Genomic DNA, 18759 nt, shown 5'->3' with positions numbered 1-18759 from the left:
TGAGATGGCGGCTGGTGTTGGTGACAGTCTCTTCTTGACAGTTCTTTCTCTTTACAGCACATTCCCTCTGGAGATCGATGAGCAAAATAGCGTATTAAGGCTGCAGGGAACATCTGTTCTGGAGAGAGGTCCCCCAGGTGGATCCTTTTTTGAATTCAGTTTATTTTTGATTTTTAAGGAATTGATTTTGCAGCATTTGAATTTGTTTCGTAGTTATGTAAAATATTTATGTAGTTCCAAAATCAAATCCACAGAACCAGCCACGTTCAAGGCGGTCAGACTCCTGAGCTCCTGATTCTGTTCTGTTCCTACTTGTCTCTCACGGGGAGCCGTCTTTACATGGCTTATCTTTTTTAAAAATATAAGCAACCATGTATATGTTCATCTCACTCATCAGGTGAATTTAAGAGAGAATAAATTCTTAAGGTACTTTCTTATACAGTGGAAGAGCAGCCATTGTGACAATCTGAGTTTAAAAGCAGCATTTAGGGGCTGGGAGTGTGGCTCAGGGTGGAGGGCATGCTAGCATGCCCAGGGCCCTGGGTTCAAGTCTTACCACCAAATCTGGCCCTCCCTGCGAACCCAGCATTGCCCAAACAGCAGCCACAGCAGTGAAACCTGTCAGTGCTTAGAAATGCGAACAGCAGCAGCCGAATGTGCGGACGGTGCTGTGGGGTGTATTTGCAAAGCTCCATCTTGGATGACCCCCTCCTTTTCTTCTTTAAGGCATTTGTTAAGTTTTTTCTGCCAGGGATGAGAAGCTGCCCTCCCACCGGTCCCCCTGCACACCCTGGGGAAGAGCTCAGGCGCTCTGGGGTCTGGAGGCTGGGGCCGGGGGTGTGGGAGGGGGTGAGGCCTCCGGATTCCTGCCAGGTCAGGGCGGCTTCTGCCTTCCGCTGGCCGGTCCTTCTGGAGCATCTGCGGCCCTGGGCAGCTGGGGAGTTGTTTTCTCTGGTGACTCCAGGCACATGTGGCAAAGCTGTACCTATCTACCTCCCACGTTCTAAGTCCCTCTTCCGCCCTCAGGTGACGTTGCTGTCCCCCTCCACGGAGAGTGAGCTTGCACATTCTTAAGGTGGAGCCCGCTGCTCTGCTGACGTTCTGGCTGAGGGTACTTGAGTGTCAGGATGTGTCCACATTTTAAAGCAGCATTTCAAAATAAGGCCATTTCAGATAGCTTCCGCGGAGGTAATGATTCTCCGTTCCTCTTCCTTATTTTTAATGAAAAATGGCTACGAGGAGCTGCTGGCTGCCCAGTGCCAGGCCGCGGCAGACCCTGAATTCTTCAAGCTGTCTAATCTATAAAGTCATCACCGCCGTTCCCTTGGCAGCGCCTCTCCCCGGCTGGCTTGCTGCTGGCTGCGGAGGGGCTCTCGCCTGCGCGGAATGGACGGAGCTCCCAGACCCAGCTTCCCCAGCAGCCTTTCCCCAGCAGCCCCAAGTGAAGGGCTGGGGTCCTAATAGACGGGCGGTTCAAACCCCTTAGAGGGAGTGAGGCTCCTTTTAGGATCAGGAATCGGGCAAAGGAAAACATGGAATGGTTGATTCTAGAAATGCCTGGTTCTCATGGCTCTCGCTTCTGTGGCTGTGGTATCTGTAGAGCTTCATACTAACGCCCGCAGGACAGGTCAGTGTGGGCAGTTTGTTCTCCACAAGCCTCAGTCCTGTTGGTTGTAAGTTGTGCAACTTAACGGAAGTCGGGCCGTTCAGACCAGGCGGGTGGTGGGGAGGAGCCTGTGTGTGGCAGCCGGCCTGGGGGTCCATGTCACAGGCCAGGAGCCTGAGCCCGGGGAGGAAGCACCTCGACACCAGCCCTGTCACCTGCCCGTGGAGGGACATGGGGCTGCTTCCTGCCCACGTGCACTTAACCCTGAGGGACAGCTTTGTGTCTGCCTCCATGTGCACACTTCTGATGCTTTCCCGGGCTCTGGGGCTGTGGTGTGGAGCCATGGTCCCCACGTGGCTTCTCTTCAGGAGGGTGTGTCGGTTCACCCTCCAGGACACGTGTGCCAGACTTGCCTGTGTCCTTACCAACACCATTGTTTCTTTTTGAAAAGCAGTGATCCTTGAGTTTCCTGATTTGTCTACCTGTCCGTCCTTCCTTTCCTCCTCCTCCTCTTTCTTTTTGGCTGTGCTGGAGATGTGACCCAGCTCCACAGGCCAGCCGGTGCTCTGCCACTGAGCCACACTCCCAGCCCTGGCCCTTCAGCTTTGCTCCTTATGAATGTGCCAGACCCTGGTGGACACGGCTTAGGGATGTGCCACCCCAGCTTGCTGAGGGGTACTGGTGGCTGAAGGTGAAGATGTCACCTGGGCCTCTCCACGTGGGGTGTGTGCTCCTCAGTGCTGCAGTGCAGGGACTGGGCCACGGCTTTGTCCCCACCCAGGCCTGCTGTTCCCTGCCCTGTGACAGGGAATAATCCAGCAGAGTCCTGACGTAGCTAAAAATGTCATGGAACGAAGGCTTTCTGGGGACCCTCTCTGCCCTGGAAGTCCGTCCTCCACAATGCTGCCACCTGTTCTTTTCCTGGCATCTGTGGTGGCCAAGGAGTGCCTGCAGGCAGGTGACGCTGGAGGAGGAGGAAGGAGCCCACCTCCGCGAGGCCTGGGGCACTTCCTGCAGCTCTCTGGGTTCCAGGATCTGAGTCTGGCCTCTCAGTTGTGTCTCCGTCTCGGCGCTGCCAGCTCATCGGACAGGAAGTGAGATCCAGGCCTGACAGGTAGAGGGTTTTATTTCCCTCGACAGTGCACCTCTTGACCTCCATCTTCTTGCCAATGATTTTTTAAGTCCTAAATGATTTGGGAATAATTGCTCCTCCTGGCGTGATTATCGCCCTTCACCGATAGTAAATCTCTGAAGTCCCCAGGGTCCCGAACGCATTTTGGTTTTCAGAGCCCACAAGCTGGCCCAGACAGGCATCGCTGCTCCGGGCAGCCACGCACCCCTGGTTTCCCGCTCCCCGCACCCCCACAGGCTGCCTCCCGGGGCTCTGCTGCCTGTGAGCGTCCGTGTGTCAGGCCACACCACAAAGGCTGCTCCCTGAGTGACAGCTCTTCCTCCAAGGGCCAGGTTTTTCTGGTTCTGTCTCCACGGGCTGCACCAGCACATGTCCAGCCCAGGAAACCCTGAGAGTGCCCCTTCTGAGAGGGAAGAGTTTCTGCTGCCAGTTATGGGTGTGCGTGTGTGTGTGTGGGTGTGCCCCTGCCACACACAAAACCTGATTTTCCAGAGGTGTGGAAAACGCCAGGCATGACGGGTAGTATTGGGAAGATCCATCCCATTTTTAAGGAGCCACCAGGATCGTGGTCCCTGGGCCGCAGTTGGAGCCCTGTGGGTGTTCACAGGCCCAGCTGATGGCTTCCGACCCACCCGGAAACGTGAAGCAGAGTCTGACGTGGCGGCCTCGCTGGCCAGCTTCCGGGCCAGCTCTGGAGTCATCCCCTGTGGGTGGTGGGCTCCTCTGTGCTGTCCCCCTCAGGGAAGAAGTGCCATTGGCTGGTTCTCCTTGGTGAGTTGATGATTTCCAACTAGTTCTGGGGAAGTTTGATAAACAAAAAATTCCACTCATTTGCGCTTGGCCATTCTCCCCTGCCCAGTCCTCCTCGAGAAGAGCTCCCAGGTTTTACCTTATCAGGTACTTGTCCCTGGCACTAATATTAATCCAGTGTTTCTTTAAACTGACTCATTCTTTAAACAATTGTATTTTAAAAGGAACTTTTTACCATTACAATAAATGGAAGAACAGAATCTCCAGGTTACCATGATAAATTAATCTAAAAGTGAATATTGTAGGATTGCATTGAATGTGTGGCCTTGTTCTGTCAAGATCCAGTCGTCCACTAGTACGTGGAACACACTTTGGGAAACGTGGGCAGAGGTGGAGGAAAGACCAGTGAAAACCAGTGGGAAGCACCAAGTATGAACTATACCTCCGTGTCAGTGGGCCGTGGCCACTGGGGGTCGGCAGGACTCAGCGCTGTGTCCTGGGTCCTCTCCCACGTTTCTCCCAGTCCCAGCATCTCCTGTGGCTTCTCTGACGGGGCCCTCTGGCCTCTGCTTGACTGCACTTAGGTGAAGAGCCCAGGCTGATTCTTGGAAAAGCTTCGCCTTTGGCTAAATGCCCTCACCCCAGCCCGGGGTGTGTGTGTGTGTGTGTGTGTGTGTGTGTGTGTATGTGACCAGCTCTTCTTTGTCCTTTCCACAGCCCACAGGATTCCTCCAGTTGTTTCCAAGGACAGTGGCTCCAGGCTTATCAGCTGTGCTTCTGGAATTCACTGTCACTGCAAGGCCTGCCCTGGTGACCGGTGGGTGGGTGGGCAGTTAGTGCAGCTGCGCTATCCCCTTGGGAATGCTCCCACCCTCTGCACCCCACAACCTGGCCGACCCCTCTTTCTCTTCAGATCAAAACTCAACACCTCACCTTCTCCGGGAGCTTCTCCACCGTGCCTGCCGGGCCAGGCTTCCCAGCCTCCTGTGCTTTATCACAGGCCAGATCCTGTGCTTACGGGATTATTTGATTAAAGTCTGTCTTCAGCTCCACAAGGGCAGGGACCATGTCTGTCTGACTCACACCGTCCCCACTGCCTGGCCAGCAACCGTGGCCCACACAGGGCTCCACTCCAAGGCCCCCAGTACCTGGAGCGAAGGGTTCCTATGTGAAGCTTGTGGACTTTCTCCAGCATGATCAGATCAGCAGTTTCCTCAGCAAAACATCCCCTTCTACTTACTTTTGACATGTTGGGTGACATACTGAGTCCAGGCACCATGGGAGATGTTGAACTTACTCACCAGTTAACTTCAAACACCACCAGTTACCCATCTTCCACAGATGGCAGTGAAGCCTGGCCCCAGGTCTTGGAGCTGGCACACAGCAGGGCAGGGCCCCAGCCTCGCTGCGCTAACTCGTCTCAGACTTGTCCTCTGTCCATTCTGCTAGTCGCATAGTGCCTGCCCCTTTCCCATGGTCCTCCCGCCCCCAGGAGCAGATTCCATCTGGACCCCTGTCCTCGAGGCTGAGCCCAGGGGATGGGCCCTCCGTGGGCAAGACCCGTGGCTGGTGACTGCTTCGTGGTCATCATTTTGCTTCGTTTTGGTTTGGGCTTGTTTGTTTATTCATCATTAGCTGCACCCAGCGTCTGAATCCAGAGGGGAATCCTGTGGCCCAACTGTGAGTTTCAAAGCATCTGTCCCCATCAGCCTCAGGGTAATCAGCTGTCACTGGAATCGGGTGCCTCTGCCTGGCCCCTGTCCAGGGTCCTCTGGGATTGTCTTGAGAGCAGAGCTGCAACACGCTGAAGTGGAAGGTGCCGGCAGAGCACCTCGGGCAGATCTGAAGGTATCCTGAAGCTTTCAGTCAGATCCTTTTGAGGGAGTGAGAGAGACTGCTTTTTTCCTTCATCACTACATGTATTTATGTAGAGAGGTGTGAATGCATTTAATCATGATATTAATAATACAGGTATTAATAGAAGAAAGCCCCCTGAAAGACTGAAGTTGGGCAACATTGACGTGGACTGTTCTAATCCTCCTCTTTCCATTGGTGACCAGTGAGAAGCCTCGGTTGTGTCTCTCAGTGTCTCCAGACACTGGCAGCCATACCTTGATTCAGGGCATGATCCACTCAATAAGCATTTGTTGGCCACCAAGTAAGTGCCAGATGTCACCCAGAGCCCCTGCCCTGCCCTCACTGGGCTCACTCCTGCCTGGAGGAGGGAGGCAAGTGGGGTCCATAGGATGCAGTACGGTGCTGGCAACACTAGGGGGCAACACAGAGTACCCTGGGAGGGCCACATAGCCCACTGGGAGGTGAGGACAAATGGTGTCACCAGAGTGGAGTCCTGAAAACTTGGAGGAATTAGCAGCCTACCTGTGCCGTGAGTTACCATCGCTGGTGCTCTCTGTCCCTTTGTGTAGATCTGCACTTCCATCTTCTATCATTTTTCTTTTGCCCAAAGGACTTCCTTTTAATTTTCTTGTAGGATGGATTAGTTGTCTGAAATATCTTCATTTCACCTTTGTTTTTGGAAGATATTTTTGCTGGGCATAGAATTCTGGATGTGTTGAAGATGATGCTTCTTACTTGCAGCGTTTCCAACGTAATCTGATGCCTCATCTTTGTGTCTTCATATATTGGCGTGTCTTTTTCTCTCCTTTGGCTGTTTTAAGATTTTTCTCCTTTTTAACAGTTTTGATAAAGTTTTCTTTGTTTTTTGTGCTTGATGCTCATTGGAAACTTGGATCTGTGGACTTTGAATTTTTGTTGAGTTTACAAATCTTTCTGCCATTATTTCTTCAAAAATTTTATGTCTTCTATCTCATCTTCAATTACACTTATCTTTTTCTCTGCAGTGTCTAATCTGACAGCTCACCTAATGTGTTTTAAACCCTGACATTGTGACTTTCATCTCTAGCAGCTTGATTTGGATCTTTTTCTATTTTTTATTTCTCTGTTTAACTTTTGGAAGACATGGAAATAAGATCTGATTTAATGCTCTTATCTGCTAATTCTCACTGTGTCATTTCAGGGTTAGTTTCCCCCCGCCCCCCAGTGCTGGGATCCACCCAAGGCTGGGTGCATGTTGGCAAGCTCTCTCATTGAGCCACCCCTGAGCCCCACAGGGTCAGTTTTGATGAATGGGTTTTCCTCCTCATTATGTGTGTGATATTTTCTTTTATTGCATGTTCGATAATTTTTTATTAGATGCCAGGCCTTGTGAATTTTATCTTTTGGGGTATCACATATTTTTGTATGAACGTAAATATTTTTGAGCTTTTGTTCTGGGATGCAGTTAAATTACCTGGAAATAGTTTGATCCTTCCAAATCTTGCTTTTAAGATTTTAGAGGCAGTGGCAGAACAGGGCTTAGTCTAGGACTAATTATTCCTCGCCACTGAAGCAGGGCATTTCTGAGAACACTACCCAGAGCCCTGTGAATTATGAGATTTTCCAGCCTGGCTGGTGAGAATAGGTTCAACCCTGTGTGAGGTCCGGGCACTGTTTGCCCTTGGTGTGGTTCTCCCCAGGCCTCAGGGAGTTATCACACTGCATATGCTGGTCACTATCTACTGAACACCCGGGACACCGTCTGTACACCTCCACAGTCTGCAGTGCTGCCTCCTTCCATCTGACAGTGTCCTCTGGACTTGTGCTGCCTCGGTTTCCCCAGGATCTTAGACAGAAGCTCTGTCTCCTTAATCTGGGAGCGGGGATGTCTGTCTGTTGGGCTCCCCCTGAGTTTTCTTCTGCCTTAGTCAGATCAGACTAATGACTAGCAAAAAAACCAGACTGGAGCCTAAACAACAGAAGTCTACTGCCCCACAGTCCTGAGGGCTGGAAGTCTTAGATCAGGGCATCTGCAAATTCTGCTTCTGGTGAGGGTGCGCTTCCTGGCTTTTTTGTGGGGGCTCTTTGTTAGTTTTAACTAAAAGCAGAATATCTGATGCTGGATACTTACTTACTTTATTTGTTGGTGCTGGGGATTGAACCCAGGGCCTTGTGCATGGGAAACAAGCACTCTACCAACTGAGCTACATCCCCAGCCCTGGATACTTTAGTTTCAAAAGTTTATTTAGCTTACAATTTTTGAAAGCTCCAAGTCCAGTGTTGGGCAGCCTCATCTGCTCAGCCTCTGGTGCCCACCCCACCAGCCCAGCTGATCACAGCACAGTGGAGAAGGGAAGGGAAACGCTGCCTGTAGAAGGGTCCAGGCGCGAGGGTGGCTTTGCTTTGTGGTAACTGGCGCTCTCAAACAGGCGCACTCGTGAGGCCAGCATCAGTTGCCCCCATGACCCAAACATCTCCCACGGGGCCCCACTCTCCCCTCAGTTCCCTCCCCTCAGCCACCACACTGGGGACTGAGCACCCAGCACGTGAGCCTGAGGGAGGCACCCTCAAACCCTGTCCCTACCACAGCGGCCGCCTTCCTGCTGTGTCCTCACGTGGCCTCTCGTCTGTGTGTGGAGAGAGCTGTGGCGTCTCCGATGAGGACTCCAGTCCTGGGACCTCATGGAACTGTAACTGCCTCTCTGGAGGCCCTGTCCCCAAATACAATCACATTGGGGGTTAGGGCTGCAGCCAAGTGTGGCTTTGGGGTCCACCGCACCCTCCCTGCACCCACAGTCTGGAAATGCTGAGGGCAGAAAGCCGTGCCAATCGCCGGACCGACCCCATCCGCTCCCTGGTTTCCGAAGTCACTGTCGTCCTTGCTTCTTGTCCTGGAAGACGCAGGTTCATGGGGTGCCTGGTTCTGCGCTGGTTTCAGGTGGGGGATTCTGTCCTGAGGCTGCTTCTGAAAGGAAATGGTCTCCAGGGGCTGAGCATGTGGCTCAGTGGTAGAGCGCTTGCTTAGCACGTGCAAGGGCCTGGGCTCCATCGCAGTGCTGCAAAACAACAACAGCAAGTATCAGGCCTCCAGTGACCCTCTGTGTGTTTTGCTGCGTATCACTTTGTCCTTGATAGGTAGCACTTCATTATTGAAAGCAAAACCTTTTAAACTGTGACTGCAAAGATTAGCCAGCGGTTTGTAATTAGTTTTCACAGAACCAAGGGTTGGTAAAACCCCCAGATTTCAGAGGGTTTGGTGCCATGTCAATCACAGCCCGCAGCCCATGCTCACCCAGAGGCCGAGCACAGCCACACCCCACTGGTCCTGGGCGCCACATCACACGGATGCCTGATGATTGATTTCAGATTTCACAAATATAAACCATTCAGAGGTGCAGCCCACGGGGGCAGCAGGAGATATATTCAAGGTGGCTTGACTTTTAATCAATACTGTGACAATATTATCTTGTTTAATTCGTGTGATGGTGATTTTAAACATCAAATCAAGCAATTTATTATGTCGAAAAAGATGAAGGAGCACGGGAATAAAATTCTCCTGACATCACTTCTGAGCATATTTCACCGCTGTGACAGGCCATCATGATTGGAGACGACATCGTGGGTGACGTCGGCGGTGCCCAGCGGTGTGGAATGAGAGCGCTGCAGGTGCGGACTGGGAAGTTCAGGTCAGTGCCGCCCTTCTCCTAGACTCCGGGTGCCCGTGTTCTGCTCGGGTCTTATTTTCTAAAGCAGAGGCCTGTCTGTAACTGACCTCTGAGGACGGGTCTGGCTGACCTTTGTAGCAGAAATGGCTGTCTTTCTGTGCTTGCTGTGTGGTGGTAAGGCAGAGTGACTTTTGATACAGGGTCTGGGTTTGGAAACCATGTGAGAGGTGAGCGTGCCGAGATGAGCAGATGGAGGCCCTGCCCGTCCAGGGGCGGCCCACCAGGGAATCAGGCTGAGCCTGCGCTGCTCTCAGCTGTGTGCTTGGAGACGTCACGGATGCAGACGTCATAGTCGATGGCCCCCAGCCCCTCGGGCCCCTACATCTGTGAGATGTAGAGAACCTAGAATCAGTGACAGCTGTCAGGGAGGCTCTGGGATGGAACCGCCCTCTCAAGAAGGAGCTCGAGTTCTGTTTGTTGGGTCCAAAGTCCAACAGTTCCAAGCAGGTCTCCAGGCACCAGGTGGGCATGCTGCCTGTGGGCACATGGGGCTGCCCTGTGGTGACGGGGCTCTGGCTTGCTTGGTCATTGAGAGAGTCTGTTCTCCATGGCTTTGATTGTGAAAGATTACCTTTTGCTGGAGAGACTTGGTGAAAATGGTACCCAGGGCGCCTGGGTTTGGGGAGGGGTGGTCAGTTACCTCTGTCCTGGGTGATCTGCTGGGTCGGAAAGGATTCCAGGCCCGACTTTCCCCCTGAGGTCTCTCCTGGGTGAGGGGCCTGTGGTTTGGGGCCATAGGCCAACATGGGGTGAGGGAGGGAGCCTCAGTGTACCTGAGGTCTGGGGTCGGGAAATCCAGAACCTCCCAGCCACTGCCTGGACCCTCCCTGGGGAAAGTCTCCTTTGAAACCTCAACATGCCTGAAACATGAACCTTCTTTCTGCTCCGGGATCTCAGGGCCAGGGGGTTGGTCTCAGGGAGCCAGAGATCCTACTTGCCAGCGGCAGAGACTGGGCCTGGGCCTTCCTTCTCTGAGTCTGCTGCCGCTCTGCAGAATACCTGGGCTGCGGAACCCGCACAGGGGAGAAGTAATTCTCACAGCCCTGGAGGCTGGAAGTCCAGCCTGGCTCCAAGATGGCTCCTCCTGTGGTCACCCTTCCAGAGGAGGAACGTTGTCCTCACACGGTGCAAGAGAGGAGAGAGAGAACCCATCCTATAACAGCATTAACCTTCACGACCAAACACCCCACGGCCCGCCTCCTGACACTGGCGCAGGAGATTGCGTTTCTAGGCTGGATTTGGGGACACACTCAGACCATAGCAGCCCTTGTGGTGCCCCCTCCCTGAGAATTGCAGAGCCGGCCTTGCCGTGCTCCCAGGCACAGGCCTTGCTCGGTGCCCTCGGTGGGTGGTGGCACTGGGGCTCTGCTGCACGGTGCTGCCCTGTGGCAGCTGTAGGAGCCCCCAGCAGTGCTCCTGTGACAGCTGCTGATTGACAGCAGTGGCGTGGCCTAGCGTAAGGCGGAGCCTGGGGCTTGTGCGGTTTTGTGCTCAGGGTGTCTTCTGGTTGTTGGAGAAAACGTGTTGTCTTTCTTGCTGTGTCCTCAGCTGGGCTCTCTCTGGGTGGCCAGGTGCCCCTGTACTTGAGGGTGTGCTTACTGGGCAGGCCTCTGTGAGGCCCTGTGGGAGGCCACTCGGACACGGCACCACGAAGGGTGGACCCTTTGCAGAGTCTAGTTATGTACGTGGCATTTAAAGGAAGCATAAGTGGGGCTGGGGACATGGCTTAGTGGTCAGGTGCTCGCCCTGCATGTGTGAGGCCCTTGTTCCATCCCAGCACCACACACACACACACACACACACACACAGTGCGAGTGGCGGTGCCGGGTGGAGCTTGCTTCTTCATTTTGCCAAACCCTTCCTGACCACCTTCTCTGTGCAGACGAACGTGCTACTAATATTTTGGTATTTTCTTTTTACAAAAGAAGGTGGGGGCATTATTTTGCAACCTGCTTTTTCTTGTACACTGATCTGCTGCGTCTTCCATGACCATCTTCTTTATTTAAACACCATGGACGTTGCTCCTGGGAATGCTCAGCAGGGAGTGCTCAGCAGGGAGTGCTCAGCAGGCGCTGGTGCTCGGCCGGGTGATTCCCATCTGCTCCCGCTATGGGTGGAGAGGGTGAGGCTTGGCCCCTGTTTGGGGGTGTTTGGAAGGACGTCAGTCTTTCTTTGTTAGCCTACTGGGCGGACGTACTGCAGCCTTAATTCAGGCAGAGTGGGGATGGAGTCACCCCCAGGGAGGCCGCAGGAGCAGGACCAAGGGACGGAGATCCCTCAGCCATGGGTGACCCTCTGGAGCCCTGCTGCCCCATGCTGTGACCATGGCTGTAAGTGGTGACTGAGCGCTTGAAATGCTGCTGGTCCAGACTGGGATGTCCTGGATGGGGACTGCGGCAGGGCCTCAGGGACGGGGTGGGGCAGCACCGGGACCACACCTGTTGGGTTTCTGGGTTGACCCGGGTTGAAAAGTGCTGTTTGAGTCGACCTCACCTGGCCGCTGTACTTTTTGTTACACGGCTATTAGAAAGTGTTAGCTTGCCCCTGACTCTGCATTGGTGGCCTCATGGTAGGGGGTTTGTCCGTGTCCTTGCACCGCCCTCTTCTCCCTCCAGGGGGCACTCTTAGCGCATGGACAGACCCGCGGGACCTGGTGCTGCCCAGGCTGGACAGCCAGGTGGGCAATGTGCTCCATGGCCCTGAGCGGGCCACAAGCTGGGGGCCAGGTTGTGGCTGGGAGTCACAGGCTCCTTGGCACCTTGCTTGGTGCCCCTGCAATGTGGCTGCAATGTGTCACCGAGGGAAACCCCTGGGCAGGAGATGAGTCCGGGCTGTGTGCATAAGAGTTCTCGTGTGTTGAAGGGACAGGCCACCCCTCTGCTGTTGACCACTCTGGAGCCCAGCTGCTTGATGTCATAACCAGCTGGCGCCCATGTATGGCCTCTGGAGTCTGACAGGGACCCTGGGACCTGGGCCAGAGCCCCTTCCCTCTGTGGAAATGCCACATCCCCCCTCCTTGGCAGCATCCAGCTTGTCCTCCCAGGCCCACACCCCTCTGGCCACATCTTAGTGGGCAGTGCATGGTCTGCACGGTCCCTGTCTCCACCAGCTGTGACCCCTCCGTGGCAGGGGCTGTGTCCTGCCCGTGACTGAGGTGTGTCCTTGCCCCTGTGCCAGGTCTCTCTCACACATGGCCCTGAAGGCCTCCCCAGAGCCAAGGGCCCACAGAGAGGCATTGAAAGGCCTCTCTGGCCCTGTCCTCTGTTGGTGGCCAACTGGGGAAAGCGGGATCGGAGGGAGGGATGGCCTTATCATGCGCAGTGGCAGAGCCCGCAGTGAGTGACCTCACACTCCTGCCTGGTGTGGGGCCAGGACAGGACGGGGAGACTGAGCAGGGCAGGGCTGGAGTCACTGGCACCACAAGGGGAGGTGCTGACCTGCTGGGCCCTGCCTGATGTCCCTTCAGCCCCTCTGGTTGTGCACACAGTAGTTCCCGAGGCAGCTTGTCGGCGGTCTGGGCCTGGGCCTGCTCGGTGGCTGAGAGCAGGTTCCCTGTCACCTTCTACCTGTGCACACCCTCTGTCCTTCCTGCCTTTGTCCCGGCATGGCCCAAGGAACAGGGAAGCCCCGGAGCCAGGGGCGGTCACGGGGTGGCCCAGGTTTCACAGAGCCCGCCCACAGTGCCTGGCAGGAGGACCCGGGAGCTTTGCCGGGGCAGAGCGGAAGAGGCTCCCCATGGGCGGCCCGCACCCCTCTCCCACCCAGCAGCACTGCCCTGAGCCAGGGCAGAGAGCAGAGCCTTCTCTTCAGACCTGCTCTGTTTGGAAGTCCAGCCCAGCCACCAAGGTGTGGCCCTCCCCGGTCGGCAGCTAAAGGCCTGGGTGTCTCCCCACTTGCCCTGTTCCTCACAAGTCTGGCACCCAGGGCACCCCGGCCGGGCCCCAGATCACAGTGTTTACACCATGGGGCCCCCAGGCCTGCTGGCGCGAATCCTCCTACAGACCCTGGGTGCTGGCTGCCCTCTGCCAGGGACTTTGAGATGACACCACTGAGACCTGCCCAAGGCCACCCGATGAGGAGTGATGGGCTGGGCGGGTTTTGACCGCTGCTTTCCCGTGTGAAGCACCCTGCTCTTGTCACATCTGCAGCAGAGCCACAGAGACCGTTTGCCCCAGCCTGGCTGCAGGGCCAGGCAGGGCCCTGGGGGTAAAGGGCCAGGCCTCGCCTGCTGCTCACCAGCCCTGGGCATTGTTTCTGGCCTTCCTGGAGAGAGGCCGGCCTCCTCTGCCTCTCTTTCCTGGGTCCTGGGCCCTCCATTCTAGCAAATTCAAGGAAGGGACACCCTGCCCATTGAGAGGCGCCCTCTCTGTCCCCAGAGGGGAGGGACAGTGTCAACAGGTCATGGACCCTCCCTACCTCATTATATCCCTACCTTCCCCCTTCTCTTGGAGTACCTGGGGTACCTGGCTTCTGGCCACTCTAGTCCCCTGCCCACACCCCACCCACAACCAGCATCCTGTTTCCTGAGCACAAATCAATGTCTTCACTGCCTTTTCCAGCCATTAGCTGCTGGGCAAAAGACCGGCACAGGGCTCACGCCAGCGCTTTCCTAACCAACCGCCCAAGGTCAGACGATGTTCCACTGGCCCAGAATGTTCTTTGCCCTCTGGACTGCAGAGGGGAAGTTTCCTGGCCAGTATTCCCAGAATCTTACAAGGGCCCTTCTTGCTGGGGCTCAGGAACTGGGCTCCGCTGCACCGGAACCCAGCTGGGCCCTGGGTACCTGAGGGCTTTCCACGCAGCAGGGTCCCAGCCAACCTGGGACCCCAGCCCCCTCCAGGGGCGGGGGGCTGGCTGATGGGAACAACAGGCCATGTGACGACAGACCTGGAGTGGGGCAAGAAGGAGAGCGCTCCAGAGCTGGCCAGCGGCCCGTGCAGACAGCTTCTGCCAAGCACAGCCCCTCGCCTGGGTCACCGCCTGCAGCAGCTGCTTCAAAGTGCCTCCTGTCAGAGGAGGCTGCGGTGTCTCTTTGGAATGAAACACATTTTTCTTTGGTGCCAAGTGGAGTTTGAAGGGACTGAGTGAACCTGGTGCAGTTCTTCAGCTGTCACCTGTGTCTCCGTGAACAGCTGCCTAGTGGAGTCCAGGTGTGGGTGGCAGCCCCAGTCAGCAAGCCCAGGGGTTGGGCCCTCTGTCCCTGCAGACGAGCAGCGCCACATGGGCTGAGCAGGCTGCCTGCTTCCTGCCCTCCTGTGTGGATCCTCCCTGAGCCTGGGCTGCTGGAAGACCATCTTGGGGCCTGTGGCCAGGCGGAGGTGGAAACAGGACTGGCTGCCCCCTGTGCAGGTGGAGAGAGGGGCGGCTGGGCTGGGCTCACCTTGCCCGTTCCTCAGATTCCAGTCTGGCTGCCAGTGTGGGGAAGGGCAGTGGGAAGGAACCGCAGAAACTCTGCTCGGTGGTGTGAATCCGCGGCTCCTTAGTGGTCCCTTAGAGCAAGGGTCCTGCTGGGGGACGGAGGCTGTGGCTGCAGGGATGTGGGTGAGCACTTCTGGGCTCAGAGAAGTCCTTGAGCTTGCCCCAGGTCACACAGCAAGAGGACACAAGGGACTGCAGCCCACATGCGTCTTGCCCTCTTCTCTACCAGCTGCAGTGAGCGGCGTCTCGCCTGCCGTCCAGGGCAGTGGTGTCCACATGCTCAGAGGGTGCAGCCCTCTCCACAGGCAGCTTTACCCCAGCTGTCCCTCCGAGAGGAGGCCTGAGCCCTCCGTCTCCAGAGCTGGTGTCACTCAACAGGAGTGGCAGTACTGGGCTCACGGTTGTGCTCCGCTCAGCCCTCCCTACTTTGTGCCCTACACGCCACACACAGTGGGGCCTGTGCTGGTCCTCCAACAAGCTGGGCCTGACCCGGGGCAGACCTGCCTGGCAAGGTGAGGTGACCCGGGGCAGCCCCAGGAGTCACATCCTGCTGAACTGAAGCCTCCCCTCAGCTGCTGGGGTTGGTGGGGGAGGTGGCCCTGGCCAGCTGCAGCCTGCCAGAGGAGCAAGGCGGGAACTGTGGCCCAGCTGCCTGCCGGCCCAGAAGGTTCTCTGCCTTCAACACAGACCTTGGCCACTTGGCCTCTGCAGGAAGCCCCCGAGGGCCCCAGAGCTGGGCTGCTGGCCAAAGCCTTCCTCGCTGTTCCTTCTTGTGGCACCCAGGGAAGGTGCACTGAGCTTTACTGATCTTCCCGGAAAGATGAGGGAGGGAAGGAGAAGAGGGGCGGGGCCGGCCGGTCCCTGCGGTCACAGCCCAGGGCAGTGCTGTCTTTGGGCAGTGGCGCCACAGGAGGTTTTACTCGTGTGCAGGCCCCTCTGAGTGGTGGGCAGGGTGTGGTTCCTGGCCTGCTCCTCCGCCCCAGGGTCATCTTCAGGTTGGGGTCAGCCAGGGACAAGGCCCCACCCAGCATCCTCACACCCTGGGCTGGGCTGCCTCCTGCCGCCAGGGCTCTTGGTGCCCAGATCCTGCCCTCTGAGCACCCAGGTCCAACGCCAGAGACCCCAGGGGAGTCTCAGGTGGCACCCAGCGGCTCTGCCACTTGCTAGCTAGGTGAACTTGGACGTGCTGTGCACTTCCTTTGTCCATGTGTCCACTCCAGGGCCTCCAGGTGTCCTCAGGTTGCTACTCCTCCATCAGGGCCTGGGAGGGACTCCCTGTGGGCCTCTAGCCTGGCGCTGGGGCTCTCCTGGGCAGGGACACAGTCCTCCTCACCTCCGTGGCCCTGGCCTGGCCGTGGTCTGTGGGCACAGAGCCGACCTCTGGCCCACAGCAGGGTCCTCAGCTGAGGTCCAGGGCTCATGCCCTCTGTGTGGCCTCTCTCTTAGCCCGTGCATTCTCACTCAGGGCCATGTTGCCAGAATTCTTGGCAGTGGATGGAGAAAGGACCCAGGTGTCACCGTGGTTGTGGTCCTCCTGGGGACTGCCACACAACGGGGGGCGGGGGGCAGGCACCTTGCTTCTGCTCGCTCTTCTGAGTGTCGAGGCCCCTGCCTGCACCCAGCCCACCACTGACTGCAGGCCTGGGCATGGGACTCAGGCTTGGCCGATCTGGAGCACAGCGGCTCCTGGCCACAGTATTGTACGTGTGTCCTGGGCCATGAGTTGGCCCAGGGTTCTTCAGAGGAGGTGACCAGTGAAACCTAAGCCGGGAACTAGCAGCAGCCACCTGTCACTCCAGGGGACAGTGCGTTTGGGTAGAGCCCACCGTCATGAAAGCAGAACCCCAAGGCACAGAGTCTCCCTGATATATCATTTGAGCCCCTGGACTTAGCTCTCCCTGAAGCTGGTCAGTTAGCAGGGGGCTTCTTTCCAACGTGTGCCCAGTGGGGAGCCTGCAGGGTTCCGTTTTCGTGACACCTGTGACTGATAGGGTGTTCAAGGCCCAGTTCCTGTGCTGCTTTTTTCAAGGGGCAGATAAAAAACTCGTTCTGTGTCTGGAAAGTCCTGGAAGGGACCTCGTTAACCTCTGGGGAAACTTTGCCCGTGGAGATGTGTCAGAGCTGTCCCAAAACAGAATGGACTGCCTGAAAAGGGTGAGTCTCCGTCCCTAGAGACGAGTCCCGGGCTGGCATCCCTCCTACGGGGAAGCCAGAGAGGGGACTCCCTGCCCCTCACAGCTAGACAAAGGCTCAAACTCCTCCTCAGGCCCTGGCGTTTGACAGGCACCTGCTGGGTACCATGCTGTTTCTCCCTCTAACCTCCAGGAGGCTGTCCTGTTTCCCACTGATAGATGGAGCCCCAAGTCTCAAAGGTGACATTGAGTCACTGTGATATCGATATTGCCACCTTCTGTTTGTGGATGTGGAAATAGGTGCAGACAGGCCGGGACACTGGGTTGGGTTACTCTGGCTGGCCTGTCTTCTGACCTCCAGTTCCACCCACTAGGTGGCCTCCTCCTCTGGGTCCTGGAGCCCAGCCGCCGTCAGGAGCCCAGAGGTAGACACAGGGGAGTCGCTACCTGGGCAGAACCCCGCTGGAGGGCTCTGGGGGTTACGGGGACTGCAGCTGTGCCCGCCTCCCTGGTGTCCTGCTGCAGACAGAGCTGTTCTCACCTGCATTCAGCGCTGCCTCGGGTGGGAATTTGGGCCTTCTCAAGAGGCAAAACCAGCTAAAGTTCAGTTAATTTAGAAACAAACCAACCAGGGGCTGGGGCTGTGGCTCAGTGGTACAGTGTTTGCCTAGCATGTGCGAGGCCCCGGGTTCGAACCTCAGCACCACATAAAAATAAATGAAGCCATCCAGGTGTGCCAGAGCCCTGGCCCCAGCCTGACCCCCGATGCTTGGCTGCGCCTTCTCCCACCGAGAATTGAGCGCTAACAATGGGCCTCCTGGTTGAGGGAGTCCTGCCCGCAGCCTGGCCTGAGGTGGGCCTGCAGCAGGAGGTCCCGCTCCGGCCCCTGCTCGTTCTGCGCCTCCCCAGGAAGCAGAGAGCACAGAGGAGCCTCCACTCCAGCAGGATGGGCAGGCTCTGCTCTGACTGTGGGGTCCCGGTGACAGGGAGGGGTGGGCTGCCACCTGCACTCTGTCCCCCCAACTCCCCCACTGCAGGGCTGGATGGAGATGTGGCCTCATTTCATCCACACTCCTGCTCGGGTCCCACATGGCCTGTGAGGGGGCAGCCACCTGAGGGGAAGGAATGGGAATGGGTGCCCGGGGGTCTCTGGGCTGTGGACTGCAGCCCCAGCCTGCCCTTCAGGGGCAGAGGATCAGGGTGAGAAGGCTGTCCATGGAGATGTGGGCCAGGGTGGTCCCCACTGGAGTGAGGTGGCCTCAGGAGGCAGACCCCAGCTCACCTTGAGGAAGGGCCCAGGTGTGCCGTGAGGCCAATCCACGCCCACCTGCCTGCCTACCCAAGAGGACACCTCTGTGAGGGACCTGGCACACCTGGAGGCCAGCGGCCTCTGAGGCTCAGCAGGCTCTCTCCTGTCCTCCAGATTCCCCTCGTCCCTTTCCTCCTGTCCCTCCTCCCCCTGCAGCAGGGGCTCTGCCCTCTCTCCATCCTCAGGGTCAACGTCCGTTTTCCTCTTTCCCATGCCATGTCTCCTGGTGACGCTAGAGGGCGCCTGGCCGCCTCCTCCTGGGCCCACAGGGAGGGCACAGGGACACTGGGCCCTCACACCCACAGGCTTCCCCATCCGGCCCCTCATACGCACCCGCATTCCCGCCACACCCTTTCCTCCCACGGTGCCGTGTGTGTCTGCCACGCCTGGGGCAGGCAAGCTGTCTCCTGGGACCCAGGGGTTCCAGGGCCTAGAGCAGGTGGACTAGCCCAGGTGGCACCTCCCAGGGGACAGGCCTGAGAACTGCGCTCTGCACAGGTGGGCTCTGCCACCCTCCAAGCATGGTGAGGTGGGCTTCCGCCCTTGCCCCCAACGGTCCCCTCCTGACGCTTTCCTGCCTTCTCCTCTGAGCCTCTGTTCATGCTGAGCCCTCCGCTTGTCCCACTGCCTGGGTCCTCCTGTCTTCAGGGACTTCCCTGGTGCCAGAGCCCCCGAGTCCTCCAACCGGCCCACCCTCAGGGGGAGGCCGAGGAGGACCAGTGCAGGGCCGCTGGCTCAGGGGCTGCCTCCACCCTGGCCTTGTCCCAGCTCTCAGACTGGCAGCTTCAGAATCACAAGGCAGTCACTTGGGGTGGCATTCCTCGTGATGCGCCCCTGGTCACACCTGCGGG

General features: G+C 57.2%; 1 protein-coding gene and 1 non-coding gene across 2 annotated transcripts in view; one reads left to right on the top strand and one right to left on the bottom strand.

Moving 5' to 3' along the window:
- Positions 1–18759, top strand: part of Lhpp (phospholysine phosphohistidine inorganic pyrophosphate phosphatase) — a 96740-nt gene that overhangs the window by 26754 nt on the left and 51227 nt on the right. Inside the window, exon 6 of the mRNA XM_027930300.2 lies at positions 8919–9010. Coding sequence (XP_027786101.1) covers positions 8919–9010 — 92 coding nt within the window. The remainder of the gene's footprint in view (positions 1–8918; positions 9011–18759) is intronic.
- Positions 7466–7541, bottom strand: Trnag-ccc (transfer RNA glycine (anticodon CCC)). Its single transcript has one exon. It is a non-coding gene; the product is annotated as a tRNA-Gly (tRNA).

This window comes from Marmota flaviventris, chromosome 4 (genome assembly GCF_047511675.1).
Source record: "Marmota flaviventris isolate mMarFla1 chromosome 4, mMarFla1.hap1, whole genome shotgun sequence".
NCBI classification, from domain to species: Eukaryota; Metazoa; Chordata; class Mammalia; order Rodentia; family Sciuridae; genus Marmota; species Marmota flaviventris.
Note: the sequence above shows the minus strand (reverse complement) of the source record. Positions and strands in the feature narration are given on the sequence as shown.